This window comes from Cebus imitator, unplaced genomic scaffold (assembly GCF_001604975.1).
Source record: "Cebus imitator isolate Cc_AM_T3 unplaced genomic scaffold, Cebus_imitator-1.0 Scaffold318, whole genome shotgun sequence".
Lineage (NCBI taxonomy): Eukaryota > Metazoa > Chordata > Mammalia > Primates > Cebidae > Cebus > Cebus imitator.
Window position 1 is genome coordinate 16,494 of NW_016107633.1, and position 13,307 is coordinate 29,800.

Below are 13,307 nucleotides of genomic sequence, written 5' to 3' on the forward strand. Positions count from 1 at the left end.
TGTTGACCAGGATGGTCTCGATCTCTTGACCTCGTGATCCACCCGCCTCGGCCTCCCAAAGTGCTAGGATTACAGGCTTGAGCCACCGCGCCCGGCCCGAGCTCTTGAACTTCTAACCGTCAAAAAAAAACATACCTTCTCATTTCCTTCTATGCCTTTGCAAAGGCTGTTCCCTCAGCCTCTAACACTCGCCCCACCTTTCCCTGGGTTCATTCATCCTCCCTCCCACCCCTCAGGTCTCAACTCACATGTGCCCTCCTCCAGGAAGTTCTCCCTGACCCTTCAGGCTGTGCCTGGCATCTCTTCTGGACTCTCTCCATCCCCTGAGGTTACCCCATCCCAGGCTCCATGCCTCAACCTGAGCTTCTCCCTTCACAGCTCTGATCACTCTGAGATGCCACTGGTGGTGACAAGTTCATCTCTCTCACTGGACTATGACTGGCCCCCCCAGAGGAGAGCCCCAGGCTGAGCCCCCCAGCTCAGAGCTGGGCACTGAGTTGGTGTTCGAAGACAGGATTGTTCCTGATTCTTTTCTGGGTCCCCAGTGCCTAGTGCCAGCCCAGTCACACAGCAGGGGCTGGGTAAAATCTGAATAAATTAACCAGCGGCCAGACGGATTTGCCAGACTTGGCTATAGCATCTCCCTCCTCCAGGTCCCTGCAATCCTGAGGCACCCCTGGGTCTCACCCTCAGGGTCTGTCCCCCTCCAGCCCATGAGGCTTCACAAGGCAGGATGAGAGCTGACTCTCTGTGCCTGGAGCATGGGGCCTGCACAGAGGCGGTCTCAGTCAATGTCTGCTAAGTGAGGCAATGAATGGATGAATAAGCCAGAGCAGCATGGTGGGAGAGGGAGATGGTGGGGGAAGGGGATGAGGAAAAGGAGATGGAGAGGATCCGAGGATCAAGGGAGGTACAGTGCTGGCCTGTTGGGGTGGAGTAAGGAGGGAGTGGCTAGAGAGACAAGGCAGAGGCTCAGACTGATGCAGGGGGGCACTGATAGTAAGCGGGATGGGGTGAAAATGAGGGAGAAGGAGAAGAAAAGGGTCAGGCTGGGGATGGAGCGGGTGGGGGTGGGGCTCAGGAATGAGAAAGGGGCTGTGGGGAGGAGGGGGCTCGGACCGGGAAGGCTAAGGGCTGGGAGAAGGATGCCCAGGAAGGTGCTGGGATGGGGGCTGGGGAAGGACCCAGGAGCCTCTGGGGGCCCCAGCGGGGGCCACTCGGGTGGCGCGGGTCCCTTCTGGACCAGCCCCGCCTCCTCCCATCCCGGGTCCTCGGCCCCTGTCACCCCATCCAGGGCGTGGAAGAAGGGATGAGCGTCGAGGGGGCGGGGTCGAGGTACGGACTGGGACCCGAGACGCGGCCGCTGGACTGGAAGGAACAAGACGGAGGCAAAGGCCGAGGGCTCGGGCGGGGCCGGGGGCGGGGCGCGCGGGGCGGGGCTGCGCGCGGACAGACTGATACGCGGACGGACAGGCTGACGGCCGCGTGGGCCCCTCACCACCATGGTCGCGTAGCCTCCTCAGGCCCCGGCCGCGCTCGACCCCTTGCTCGCCGTTCTCGTCGCCGCTGCCGCCGCCATGGCGACACAAAAGGGAGGGCGCGAGCCGCGCGCGGGCGGCTGCAGACCCCGCCCCTAACGGCTACCCGAGGCTCCGGCGCGCGCCCCACGGGGGCGGGGGGCAGAGGGGGCGCGACGCTGCTTCTCATTGGCTCTGCCCTTGGCCTTAGGTCAATGCCCCGCCCACCAGGCGGCTTTTCATTGGCTTCTCCTTGGTCTCCGCCCTGGCTCGGTATCTTCAGTCCCACCCCCCGAAGTTTGACAGCGCGACGCCCATGACTGCTTTTCATTGGCTGTCATCGCCCTTCTGAGACACGCCCCCAGGTTCTTTATGCTTTGCTTCCGACACTTCCAACACGCAATGGACCCTTCCCTTCGTCCACTCACAGTGGCCATTCTTCTTTTTTTTATTAATTTTTATTTTTAAATTTTATAAATAGAGATGGGGTGTCACCATGTTGGCCAGGCTGGTCTCGAACTCCTGAGCTCAGGTGATCCGCCCATCTCGGCCTCCCAAAGTGCTGGGATTACAGGCGTGAGCCACTACGCCCAGACTTTTTGCCTTTTTTTTTTTTTTTTTTTTTTAGAGACATAGTGTCGCTCTGTCGCTCAGGCTGGAGAGCAGTCTTGCAATCGTGGCTTACTGCAGCTTCAGTCTCCTGGGCTCGAGCGATACCTCCCAAGTAGCTGGGACTACAGGCGCACGCCACCACGCCTGGCTAATTTTTCTAGACATGGGGTCTCACTATGTTACCCAGGCTGGTCTTGATCTCCGGGGCTCAAGAGATCCTTCTGCCTCAGCCTCCTTTCAAAGCCCTGAGATGACAGGCATGAACCACCACACCAGGCCCTGATATTCTTAATTGGGTTCTCCCACGGCCTCAGAGCAGTGACCCATTCCTCAATTGGCTTTTCAAAGTCCCAGTCCGAAGTCCCACCTTTTCAGTCCTGATCCCAACCCTGCTCACATCATCCCGAGGACGCTCTGCCCATGGACGTTTCTCATGGCCTCAGACACCTTGCCTGGGACATAAACCTAGGGTTTCTGCGACTTGGCCTCCCCCTGCCCACTGGACATTTTCTTGTCTCCTCTTCTACTGTTTATTATGGGCCAGCCTCCAGCCTTGATGGTTTTTTTTTCCTAAGAAAAGGTTTAGGGAGAAATGCCACAGCATGGTTATGCCCCCATAAAGCCAATCCCAGTGGATCCTAATATTACTAAGCATGCTCAGATAACACTGCAAAAATGCCCTTCACAAGAGGGTCTCTTCTTGGTCATGCCCTCCACAAGACTCTCACCTCAGAGGGTCTTGGTCTGTTCATTCATTCATTCATTCATTCACTCACTCAAACTCCAATCAATTTGTAGATACACCAAAGCAGGAAAAAACATGCCCTGCCCACAGTGGAGCTCAAAAGCTACTGAAAGAAGACAATGAACAAAATTAACATTAAAAAATGTAGAATATCAGGCCAGGCATGGTGGCTCACGCCTGTAATCCCAGCATTTGGGGAGGCTGAGGCAGGCAGATCACTTGAGGTCAGGAGTTCAATACCAGCCCGGTCAGCATGATAAAACCCCTTCTCTACTAAAAATACAAAAATTAGCCTGGCATGGTGACAGGAGCCTGTAGTCCCAGCTACTTGGGAGGTTGAGGCAGGTGAATCGCTTGAACCCAGGAGTAGAGGTTGCAGTGAGCCAAAGTCATGCCACTGCACTCCAGCGACAGAGCAAGGCTTCATCTAAAAAAAAAAAAAAAAAGAAAAATTAAAAAAGGAAAAATCCGAGAAAAAGAAAAAAAAAAAAAAAAAACTAAAAAGAAAAAAAAAAAAAAAAAAAAAAAAAAAAAAAAAAAAAAAAAAAAAAAATGGGGAAAAAAAAAAAAAAAAAAGATGAGTCATTCTTTGGAGAATAACTAAGCAGGGGCTGGGGAAAGGGAGTGCTGAGGGAGGCGTGAATGTGCAGTTACTTATATACTGAATTTGCTGACCTCACTCCCATCACAGGGATTTCCCACATGATCTTCCCTCTGCCTGGAGTGTTTCCCCATCCACCGCTGCAATGATTTTCTATTTTTTAATTTTTCAGTGTACATAATAGGTATATTTAGGAATATATATTGTGGGGGTACATGAGATGTTTTGATATAGGCATGCAATGTGTAATGATCACATCATGGAGAATGGGGTCCTGCAGTGATTTTTAAAATTTGCAAATTCTCTGACACTCTTTTTAAGACATGGAATCTATGACTGCTTTTTTTTTTTTGAGACAGAATCTCACTCTGTCACCCAGGCTGGAGTGCAGTGGAGCAATCTTGGCTCACTGCAACCTCCACCTCCCGGGTTCAAGCGATCCTCCTCGTGCCTCAGCCTCTCGAGTATCTGGGACTACAGGCACCCACCACCACGCCCAGCTAATTTTTGTATTTTTAGTAGACACAAAGTTTCACTATGTTACCCAGGCTGGTCTCGAACTCCTGATCTCAAGTGACCTGCCCACCTCAGCCTCTGAAAGTGCTGAGATTACAGGTGTGAGCCACTGTGACCACCCTGATTTCATTTAAATGTATCATTTGTAAGTCATGTGGCCCACCAAGCTTCACTCAGAGGTGCTGTCTCACTGGTGAGGCCAGGAAGTTGGCGAGTGTCGCACTCTGTCTGACCAGCAGCCCCTGGCCTCCCGCCACTGTGGAGTACCTCATCTGTATCCAAGGCCCCGACTATGCTCTTGTCACCTCCGACAGGGTGGCTGCCAGCAATATTGTCCAGATGAAGGACAATCATGACAAGATGTTTAAGATGAGTGAGAAAATATTACTCCTGTGTAATATTTTCACACAGCTTGCAGAATATATTCAGAAAAAAGTGCTACTTTATAAGATGCGAAATGGGTATGAACTGTCTCCCACGGCAGCAACTAACTTCACACACAGAAACCTGGCTGTCCTCGGAGTCGGACCCCGTATCATGTGAACCTCCTCCTGGCTGGCTATGATGAGCATGAAGGGCCAGCGTTCTACTACGTAGACTAGCTGGCAGCCTTGGTCAAGGCTCCTTTGGCAGCCCACGGCTGTAGTGCTTTCCTGACTTTCAGTATCCTGGACCAATACTACAGACTGACTAGCCCATGTGAGAGGGCAGTGGAGCTGCTCAGGAAATGTCTGGAGGAACTCCAGAAATGCTTCCTCCTCAATCTGCCAACTTTCAGTGTTCGAATCATTGACAAAAATGGCATTCATGATCTGGACACTTCCTTCCCCAAACACGGCTCCTAACATCATGCCCTCCCTCCCACTTGCCAGGGAACTTTTTTTTGATGGGCTCCTTTATTTTTTCTACTCTTTTCAGGTGCACTTTTTTTTTTTTTTTTTTTTAAACGGAGTCTTGCTCGGTTGCCAGGCTGGAGTGCAGTGGCATGATCTCGGCTCACTGTAACCTTCACCTCCTGGGTTCAAGTGATTCTCCTGCCTCAGCTTCCCCAGTAGCTGGGATTACAGGCGTGTGCCACCATGCCAGACTACTTTTTGCATTTTGAGTAGAGACGGGGTTTCACCATGTTGGCTAGGATGGTCTCGATCTCCTGACCTTGTGATCTGCCCACCTCAGCCTCCCAAGGTGCTGAGATTACAGACGTGAGCCACCACGCGCCCCCACCCCCGCCAAAGGTGCACTCTTGATAAATGGTTAATTCAGAATAAAGGTGACTATGGATATATTTGGGGAAAAAAAAAATGTATGGTTTGTTTAGAAAGGTTGGAAACAGGCCGGGTGTGGTGGCTCACACCTGTAATCCCAACACTTTGGGAGGCTGAGGTAAGCGGATCACAAGGTCAGGAGTTTGAGACCAGCCTCACCAATGTGGTAAAACACTGTCTCTACTAAAAATACACACACACACACACACACAAAAATTAGCTGGGGATGGTGGCGTGTGCCTGTAATCCCAGCTACTCAGGAGGCTGAAGCAGGAGAATCGCTTGAACCTGGGAGGCGTATGTTGCAGTGAGCCGAGATCACACCACTGCATTCCAGCCTGGGTGACAGAGACTCTGTCTCCAAAAAAAAAGAAAGGTTACAAACAGATATCTACCATGTCTGTGCCATACAGAAGTTACTAGAAATCCATCTTACCCCTCCGTTTTGTAAATGCAGATATCAAACAACCCCAGTCATATATTCCCCGTGATTTTACTATGAAACGTTTCTAACATACAGCGAAGTTGAAAAGTTTTACAGTGGACACCCGCTTATCTACTACTTAGGTTCTGCCATGAACATTTTGCTATATTTACATTATCTCACACCTTCCTATTACCCTATTTGTCTATCAACCCAACTCATCTCTGGAAACATTTCAACATACATTGCAGACATTGGTACATTGCTCCCTAAATATTTCAGTGTACATACATTTTTTTTTTTTTTAAAGACAGGGTGTAGTTCTATAGCTCAGCCTGGAGTGCAGCTGCCTAATCTTAAGCTCAGTACAATGCAGCCCTAACTCCTGGGCTCAAGTAAACCTCTCACCTCAGCATGCCCCGCCCCGACCCCGAGTAGCTGGGACTACACATCATGTGCCCCCAAACCTGTTTATTTACTAATTTATTTTTGTAGAGATGGGGTCTTGCTGTGTTGCCCAGGGTGGTCCTTAAATGATCCTCCTGCCTCAGCCTCCCAAAGTAGTGGGATTACAGGCATTATCTTTAACTGGAGTTCAATATTTTCTTTTGAGGTAAACTTTACATACAATGAAATTCACACACTTCACTAAGTTTGATAAGTGCATACACCTGTGTAACCCAAACCTCTCCCCAGCATGGCAACTAGTTTTTTAAACGTGGCCTCTAAAGTGTCAGAGACAGATAAAGAGAGAGAAAGAGAGAGAGAGAGAGAGAAAACTTATTTTTTTTTTTTAAGGTGGAATCTCATTCTGTCACCTAGGCTGGAATGCAGTGGTGCAATCTCAGCTCACCGCAACCTCTGTCTCCTGAGTTCAAGAGATTCTCCTGCCTCAGCCTCCTGAGTAGCTGGGATTACAGGCACCCACCACCATGCCCAGCTAATTTTTGTATTTTTAGTAGAGACAAGGTTTTACCATGTTGGCCAGGCTGGTCTTGAACTCCTGACCTCAAGTAATCTGCCCACTTCAGCCTCACAAAGTACTGGGATTACAGGCGTGAGCCACCCTGCCCAGTATTTGTTTTTGTTTTGTATTTTTAGTAGAAACGGGGTTTCACCATGTTGGCCAGGCTGGTCTCGAACTCCTGACCTCAGGTGATCCACCAGCCTCGGCCTTTCAAAGTGCTGGGATTATAGGTGTGAGCCACCATGCCTGGCCTCCACCTTTAAAATCTATCCAGAATTCAACTGCTTCTCCCTTTTGACTGAGGCAGAAGAATCGCTTGAACCTGGGAGGCAGAGGTTGCAGTAAGCTGAGATCGAGCCACTGCACTCCAGCCTGGGTGACAGAGCGAGACTTCCTCTCAAAAAAAAAAAAAAAAAAAAAAAAAAATCAGCCAGGCATGGTGGGAGCCTGTAATCCCAGCTACTCAGAAGGCTGAGGCAGGAGACTCGCTTGAACCTGGGAAGTGGAAATTGAAGTGAGCCAAGATTGCGCCACTGCACTCCAGCCCGGGCAACATGAGTGAAACGGTCTCAAAATAAAACAAGATAAAGTTGGAGATGGCAGGATTTGCAGGTTAACTGTGGGTGGAAGGGAAAGACAGAAGCCAAAGGCAACTCTAATGGCAAAGGACAGAGCTGAAGTAAGTTGGGAGGGGCATGCTTAGGGGGAAAGACTGGCTCCATTTAGGACCTATGGAATTGGAGATGTCTTTCAAGCCCTTGGGTAGAAATGGTGATGAGGTAGGAGCCCAAGATTCCATGGCCAGCTCTAGGTTACAGATAGAAATTTGGGGACCATCAGAATGGAGATGGGGTTTAGAGTCATGAAAATAGGCAGGAGAATCTACAGGTGGGTATAGATGAGAAGTCAGCACCGTGGCTCTGGGTCATGGCAAAGTTGACACGCTGGGCCAGTGACAAGGCCCAACCAGAGGGGTGCACGGAAGTTCTGGAAGTAAGAGAGAAAGTGCTTCAAGGAGGGAGGGGTGAGCTGCAGTAGATGCTACTGCTGCTCAAGCTGGTGTGGGCTGCGGACTGACCATCATCCAACACTCCGATGACCCTAGTAGCTTCTTCGCCAGAGGACAGTCCTTTGGTCCCATTTGAGCCAGGAATCCTAAGTGAAGTCAGATAAGGTGAGTCCCAGTCTTGCCCGAAGTCTTGCCTGAAACCTCTCCCCCAAGGAGGATAAAACCAGAAGGGAGATCTTGTTTCCATGGTCAAGAAAGAGAGTAGGGATGGGGCAGGACAGAGCCACAGGGCAGCAGAGGGCAGGGGGCATTTCCTTAAATTGGTACGACCCCTTGGCCTTTCCAAAACAACCCCTTTCTCACAGATAACCAGTAACAACAACAAAAAAAAAAGACCTCACTGGGTAAAATAGAATCTAGAATCTGTACAATTCAAAGTCGTCTGGCATCCAGGGAAGCTCCTTCCCTTCGCAGCAGCCTCCCTGGGGATCTGGGGGGTGACCTGGCTGGAGGGCACCAAGATCCCGGGTCTTTGGCCTGGTCCAACAGGAACGATAATAGGGCGTCTGCTTCCCTGGAGAAAAGCCGGGAGAGCAGAGACTGGAGTAGGTGCTCGGGCTTAGGATCTGGGGCTGTGGATGGAGTGCTGGGACAGGGGATGAGGAGGGGTGGGTGCCTAACTGGGTCTCAGAGGACTCAGGGGCCCAGTGTCATAGACTCTGGGTAGGGAGGGTCGGGTCGGTCACCTTTTCTGCCGGCTCAGCTCTGCCCTCTGGGCTCTTAGCACCTGGAGCACAGGATCGTCCTGGAACTCGCTGCCATCAGAGTCTGGGGGGACGGTCGCAGGGAGAAGAATGAGCTCAAGGGGGCCGGCCACTTCACAGGTTGGCCCACCACTAACATCCCGGAGGGCGTGGGCATCACCTTCTGCAGCCTCCAGCAGCCGGGCTGCCTGGGCGAGCAGGGCCTCCAAGGGGGGATGGTGAGCAGCAGGCGGGGGCTGGGCCAGGGCCTCCGGAGACCCAGCCTGGAAGGCTGGCAGCGTGGCCTTGACTGTGGATGTCAGCTCTGCTGGAGTGGGTGGGACCTCGGCCTGTGGGCACGCTCCAAGGGAAGGAGTGGCTTCGGCCTTCCAGGTCACTGACCCTGCTGTGGGTGGCATGGCCTCGGCCCGACGCTGGGATTCTGATGGAGGGGGAGTGACCTTGGTTTGGGGTTGTGTGGTCTTGACTTTCGGAGATCCAGCCTCGGGTGGAAGTGGGGCCTTGAGGTGAGGAGGCGGGTCCTCCAGGCTGTCAGGGAACAGCCGAGCTGCCACTACCTGGCCCAGGACACCCCTGAGCTGAGGGCCAGGCCCCTGGCCAGCTTCAGTGACCGGCTTGGCAGCCTCTTGGGGAAGGGCTCTGCTCCTCCTAGACTTGGGCCCCAGGCTTTTAGGCTGGGCGGAGCTGCTTGGCTCAGGGATGGGAAAGCCTTGGGGGACGGCTGGGGGTGTGAGGGTGGAGGTTGGAGGTGCTGGGGTAGAGACCAGAGGAGTGGAGGCTGGGGATTGGAGGGTGGAGGCCAGGGGTGGGAGGGTGGAGGCCAGAGGCACTAGGGTGGAGGCCTGGTGCATGGGAGGAACAGCCCCGAGGGATACCCAAGGCCCAGACTGTGGGGCCCAGAACCCATGGGGGCTAGGGGCCCAAAAGATATGTGGAGAGGACACAGAGGGAAAGGGAGGCCTCTCCACATAGAAGACCTCAGGTGGACCAGGCTGCGCCACACTGCTCCACGGTGGGATGTGGTTAGGCTGGTTTCCCAGAGAACCAAGGGTCTCCACTGGAGCAGGACAGGTCTGTGGACAGATAGGAAGAGAGAACCGAGATGGAGAGACGGCCAAGGGTCCTTCGTTCCCCTCAGACCCACCCTCTCCTCCAGCTCCCCCCAGGCTCCTCCTTCCCCCGACTCACCAGAGTCTGGAGGGCAGGGGTCCCAGGCAGCACCCAGGCTCCACCACCCTTGCTTCCCCGAGCCTGTTCAAGCTTCCGCCGCTGCCGCCACTGGTACAGAATGTCATCCTCTGGCCGAAGGGGTGCTCGGGAGGAGGCTGGGGCTGGAGCAGGGGTGGGGGTCTGGGCCTGGGCTGGTGCTGGGGATGCTGTAGGGGAAGGGAGGTAGAGAGGAGAGGGTGAGGCAGGGGCCAGGGAGATCAGCAGCCCTGTGACAGCCTGCACACATGCCCACCGAATGTGCAGGGGTTACTCAGACAGGTTCTCCAGATACTGTCCCAGCTCCACTCTAGAGTGGGAAGAGGGGAAGGGGTCAAAGTCTGGGGAGTGAGCGCTCCTGGGTTTCTCCACCTGTCATCGTTCAAGTCTTTCTTCATTATATATATATATATATATATATATATATACACACACACACACACACACATATATATATATGGTCTTATTCTGTCACCCAGCTCGACCTCCTGGGCTCAGGTGATTCTCCTGCCTTAACCTACTGAGTAGCTGGGACTACAGGCATGCGCCACCATGCAGGGGTAATTTTTACGTGTTTTGTAGAGAAAGGGTCTTGCTTTGTTGCCCAAGCTGGTCTCAAACTCCTGGGCTCAAGCCTTCGTTCCACCTGGGCCTCCCAAAGTGCTGGGATTACAGGTGTGAGCCACAGTGCCTGATCTCATTCAACAAATATTTATTGAGCTGTTCTGGACGCTGGAGTTACAGCAGTGAGCAGACAACATACTCCCCGAATCCACCCACTTCGCCACGCCCTATAGCCCTCGCCCTGCTCCAGCCCCACTCACTCCACCTGGACTCTCAAGTAGCCTCCCTGGTCTCTCTCCTCTCCTCTGAATCTGTTCCCTACTCTCAGCCAGAGGGAGCCTGTGAATACTTGAGTTGGATCAGGCCCCTTGATGCTTAAGAACCCTCCCGTGGCTGCACCTCTCTCCTGGTGAAAGGCAAAGGCTTTGCCTTTTACACCTGTGGCTCCCTCTGCCTGGAACACTCTTCCTTCATGTATCACATGGTGGATTCTCTCACATCCTCAGATCTTGGGCACCTTCCCGGGCCTCCCTATTCAAAACTGCAACAACCAGCTGGGCCTAATGAATGGCTCATTCTTGTAATCCCAGTGCTTTGGGGAGCCAAGGCTGGGGGATCGTTTGAGCCCAGGAGTTCCAGATCAGCCTGGGCAACATAGTGAGACCCTATCTCAACAAATAAAAAAATTAAAACAATTAGCTGGGCATAGAGGTGCATACCTGTAGTCCCAGCTACTTGGGAGGCTGAGGTGGGAGGATCGCTTGAGCCCAGGAATTGGACTCTGATGGCACCACTTTTTTTTGAGATGGACTCTTGCTCTGTCACCCAGGCTGAAGTGCAGTGGCGAGATCTCAGCTCACTGTAACCTCTGCCTCCTGGGTTCAAGTGATTCTCCTGCCTCAGCCTCCCAAATTGCTGGCATTACATTTGCCTGCCACCACGCCCAGCTACTTGTTATTCTTTTAGTAGAGATGGGGTTTCCCCATGTTGGCCAGGCTGGTCTCGAACTCCTGACCTCAGGTGATCCACCTACCTCGGCCTCCCAAAGTGCTGAGATTACAGGCGTGAGCCACTGCACCTGGCCTTATTATCCCTGTTTCACAGCTGGAGAAACAAGGCCCAGAGAGCCCCATAGTCCCACAGATGGTCAGTGACAAAGCTGTGATTTTCACCCAGGCTTCCCTCAGCCCTTGCTTCCCAGCCCTTACCAGGTGCCCTGGGGCCAGGGCCCTTGCTTGAGTCAGGGATGAAGGTCTCTGAGAAGGGAGAGAGTTCGTAGGAGCTGGTGGGGAATGAGGAAGTGCTGGCATCGCTGGGGCTGAGGGAGGAGGAGGAGGAGATGGAGGCTTTGCTGCAAGGAGAAGGCAGGAGTGAGGCAATGGAGGTCTCAAGACCTGGGCCAGGTGGAGCTGCAGTGGGAAGGGTGGGAAGGGTGCTAGTGGCGGGGTGCAGGCACCTGCGTTTGAGCAGCCTGGCAGCTTTGCTCTGTAGGCTCAGCGTCTCCAGGTCCAGCAGGGATGAGTTCCATGTGTTGAGGTTCTGCAGGGTGAGAGGGTCAGAGGCCAGCCCCCACCCAAAGGCTGCTGGGAAAGGGGTTTTAAACAGAGGGCCTGGAGTGCAGATGTACCACCCTTGGTAACCTCATGTGCCGGCTTAGAATCTGCTCCTCCTCCTCAGGAAGGAGAGACCCAGTTCTCCCCTTTGGATCAACACCTTTTTTTTTTTTTTTTTAATTGAGACGCAGAGTTTTGCTCTTGTTGCCCAGGCTGGACTGCAACAGTGGGATCTCAGCTCACTGCAACCTCCGCCTCCCAGGTTCAAGGGATTCTCCTGCCTCAGCCTCCCGAGTAGCTGGGATTACAGGCATGCACCACCATACCTGGCTAATTTTGTATTTTTGGTAGAGGCAGGGTTTCTCCATGTTGGCCAGGCTGGTCTCAAACTCCCGGCCTCATGTGATCCGCCTGCCTTGGCCTCCCAAAGTACTGGGATTACAGGCATGAGACACTGCACCTGGTGGATCAGTATCTTTCATGGACAAATCACAGTTGGAGTAGGATGGAGCCCACCTTCCAGATCAGAGCTGATTCATCAGAGCATTCTGTCTTCTGGTTCACAGTGGTTGGCTCAAGGATGAGTGAATCACAGTGAGCCCTGGGACTTTGGATGGAGCAATCAGAAAAGCCCCCACTTTCCAGTGGAGTCACTGAGCTAGGACCATGGGTGCCTAGAGACCCGAGGGCCACCCTGGCTACTGTGAGGAGAAAGCCCACCTAGGACTGAGCCCAAGAGAGGAGCACAGAGGTGGGTGCCAGGGCTCATGCCTGCAATCCCAGCACTTTAGGAGGCTGAGCCAGGAGAATTGCTTGAGTCCAGGAATTTGAGACCAGCCTGGACAACAAAGTAAGATCCCATCTCTACAAAAAAAAAACAAAAAATTAGCTGGGCACGGTGGTACATGCCTGTAGTCCCAGATACACAGGAGGTAAAGGCTGCAAAGAATTTAAGGCTGCAGTGAGCCATGATTGTGCCACTGCACTCCAGCCTGGGTGACAGAGTAAGACCTTGTCTAATAATTAAAAAAAAAAAAAAGGCCAGGCACAGAGGCTCACTCCTGTAATCCCAGCACTTTGGGAGGCCAAGGTGGGCGGATTGCCTGAGCTCAGAAGTTTGGGAGCAGCCTATGCAATACAGTAAAACCCCATCTCTACTAAAAAAATACAAAAAGTTAGCCGGGTGTGGCGGCATGCGCCTGTAGTACCAGCTACTGGGGAAGCTGAGGCAGGAGAATTGCTTGAACCCAGGAGGTAGAGGTTGTAGTGAGCCGAGATGGTGCCACTGCACTCCAGCCTGGGTAACAGAGCAAGACTCCGTCTCTAAGTTAAAAAAAAAAAAGAGCATGGAGCCCAGAGAGAATTGGGTCTCTCCCAACGTTATTCAAACACCTGGATCCAGGCATTTCTGGAAACATCTACTTTTGGATTTCTCAATTACATTAGCCAGCAAATCCTCCTTTTCTGTTTTAGCTTCCTTGAAATGGGGATCAGCTCTACTTTTTTTTTTTTTTTTTTTTGAGGCAGAGTCTCACCCTGTCACCCGAGCTGGAGCGCAATAGCG

General features: G+C 52.7%; 2 protein-coding genes and 1 pseudogene across 9 annotated transcripts in view; 1 reads left to right on the forward strand and 2 right to left on the reverse strand.

Moving 5' to 3' along the window:
• The window catches only part of ARHGAP33 (Rho GTPase activating protein 33), a 13,563-nt gene extending 13,430 nt beyond the window's left edge, over positions 1 to 133 (reverse strand). The window contains exon 1 of the mRNA XM_017504075.2: positions 118 to 133. The gene's annotated coding sequence lies outside the window, so the exon portion shown is untranslated. The remainder of the gene's footprint in view (positions 1 to 117) is intronic.
• A 3,987-nt stretch (positions 134 to 4,120) lies between these two features.
• Positions 4,121 to 4,909, forward strand: LOC108286339 (annotated as a pseudogene).
• A 2,351-nt stretch (positions 4,910 to 7,260) lies between these two features.
• PROSER3 (proline and serine rich 3) overlaps positions 7,261 to 13,307 on the reverse strand; it is an 11,809-nt gene continuing 5,762 nt past the window's right edge. For 4 of the 8 annotated variants that reach the window (XM_037729785.1, XM_037729784.1, XM_037729782.1 and 1 more), the window contains 7 exons: positions 11,647 to 11,729; positions 11,399 to 11,541; positions 9,609 to 9,796; positions 8,581 to 9,517; positions 8,403 to 8,484; positions 8,159 to 8,230; positions 7,630 to 7,899 (listed from right to left, as the gene is read on the reverse strand). In XM_037729785.1, coding sequence (XP_037585713.1) covers positions 7,803 to 7,899; positions 8,159 to 8,230; positions 8,403 to 8,484; positions 8,581 to 9,517; positions 9,609 to 9,796; positions 11,399 to 11,541; positions 11,647 to 11,729 — 1,602 coding nt within the window. In that variant the 3' untranslated portion in view covers positions 7,630 to 7,802. Of the gene's footprint in view, positions 8,231 to 8,402; positions 8,485 to 8,580; positions 9,518 to 9,608; positions 9,797 to 11,398; positions 11,542 to 11,646; positions 11,730 to 13,307 lie in introns of all 8 variants that reach the window. The other 4 variants (XM_017504081.2, XM_037729783.1, XM_017504079.2 and 1 more) reach the window with 4 other exon arrangements.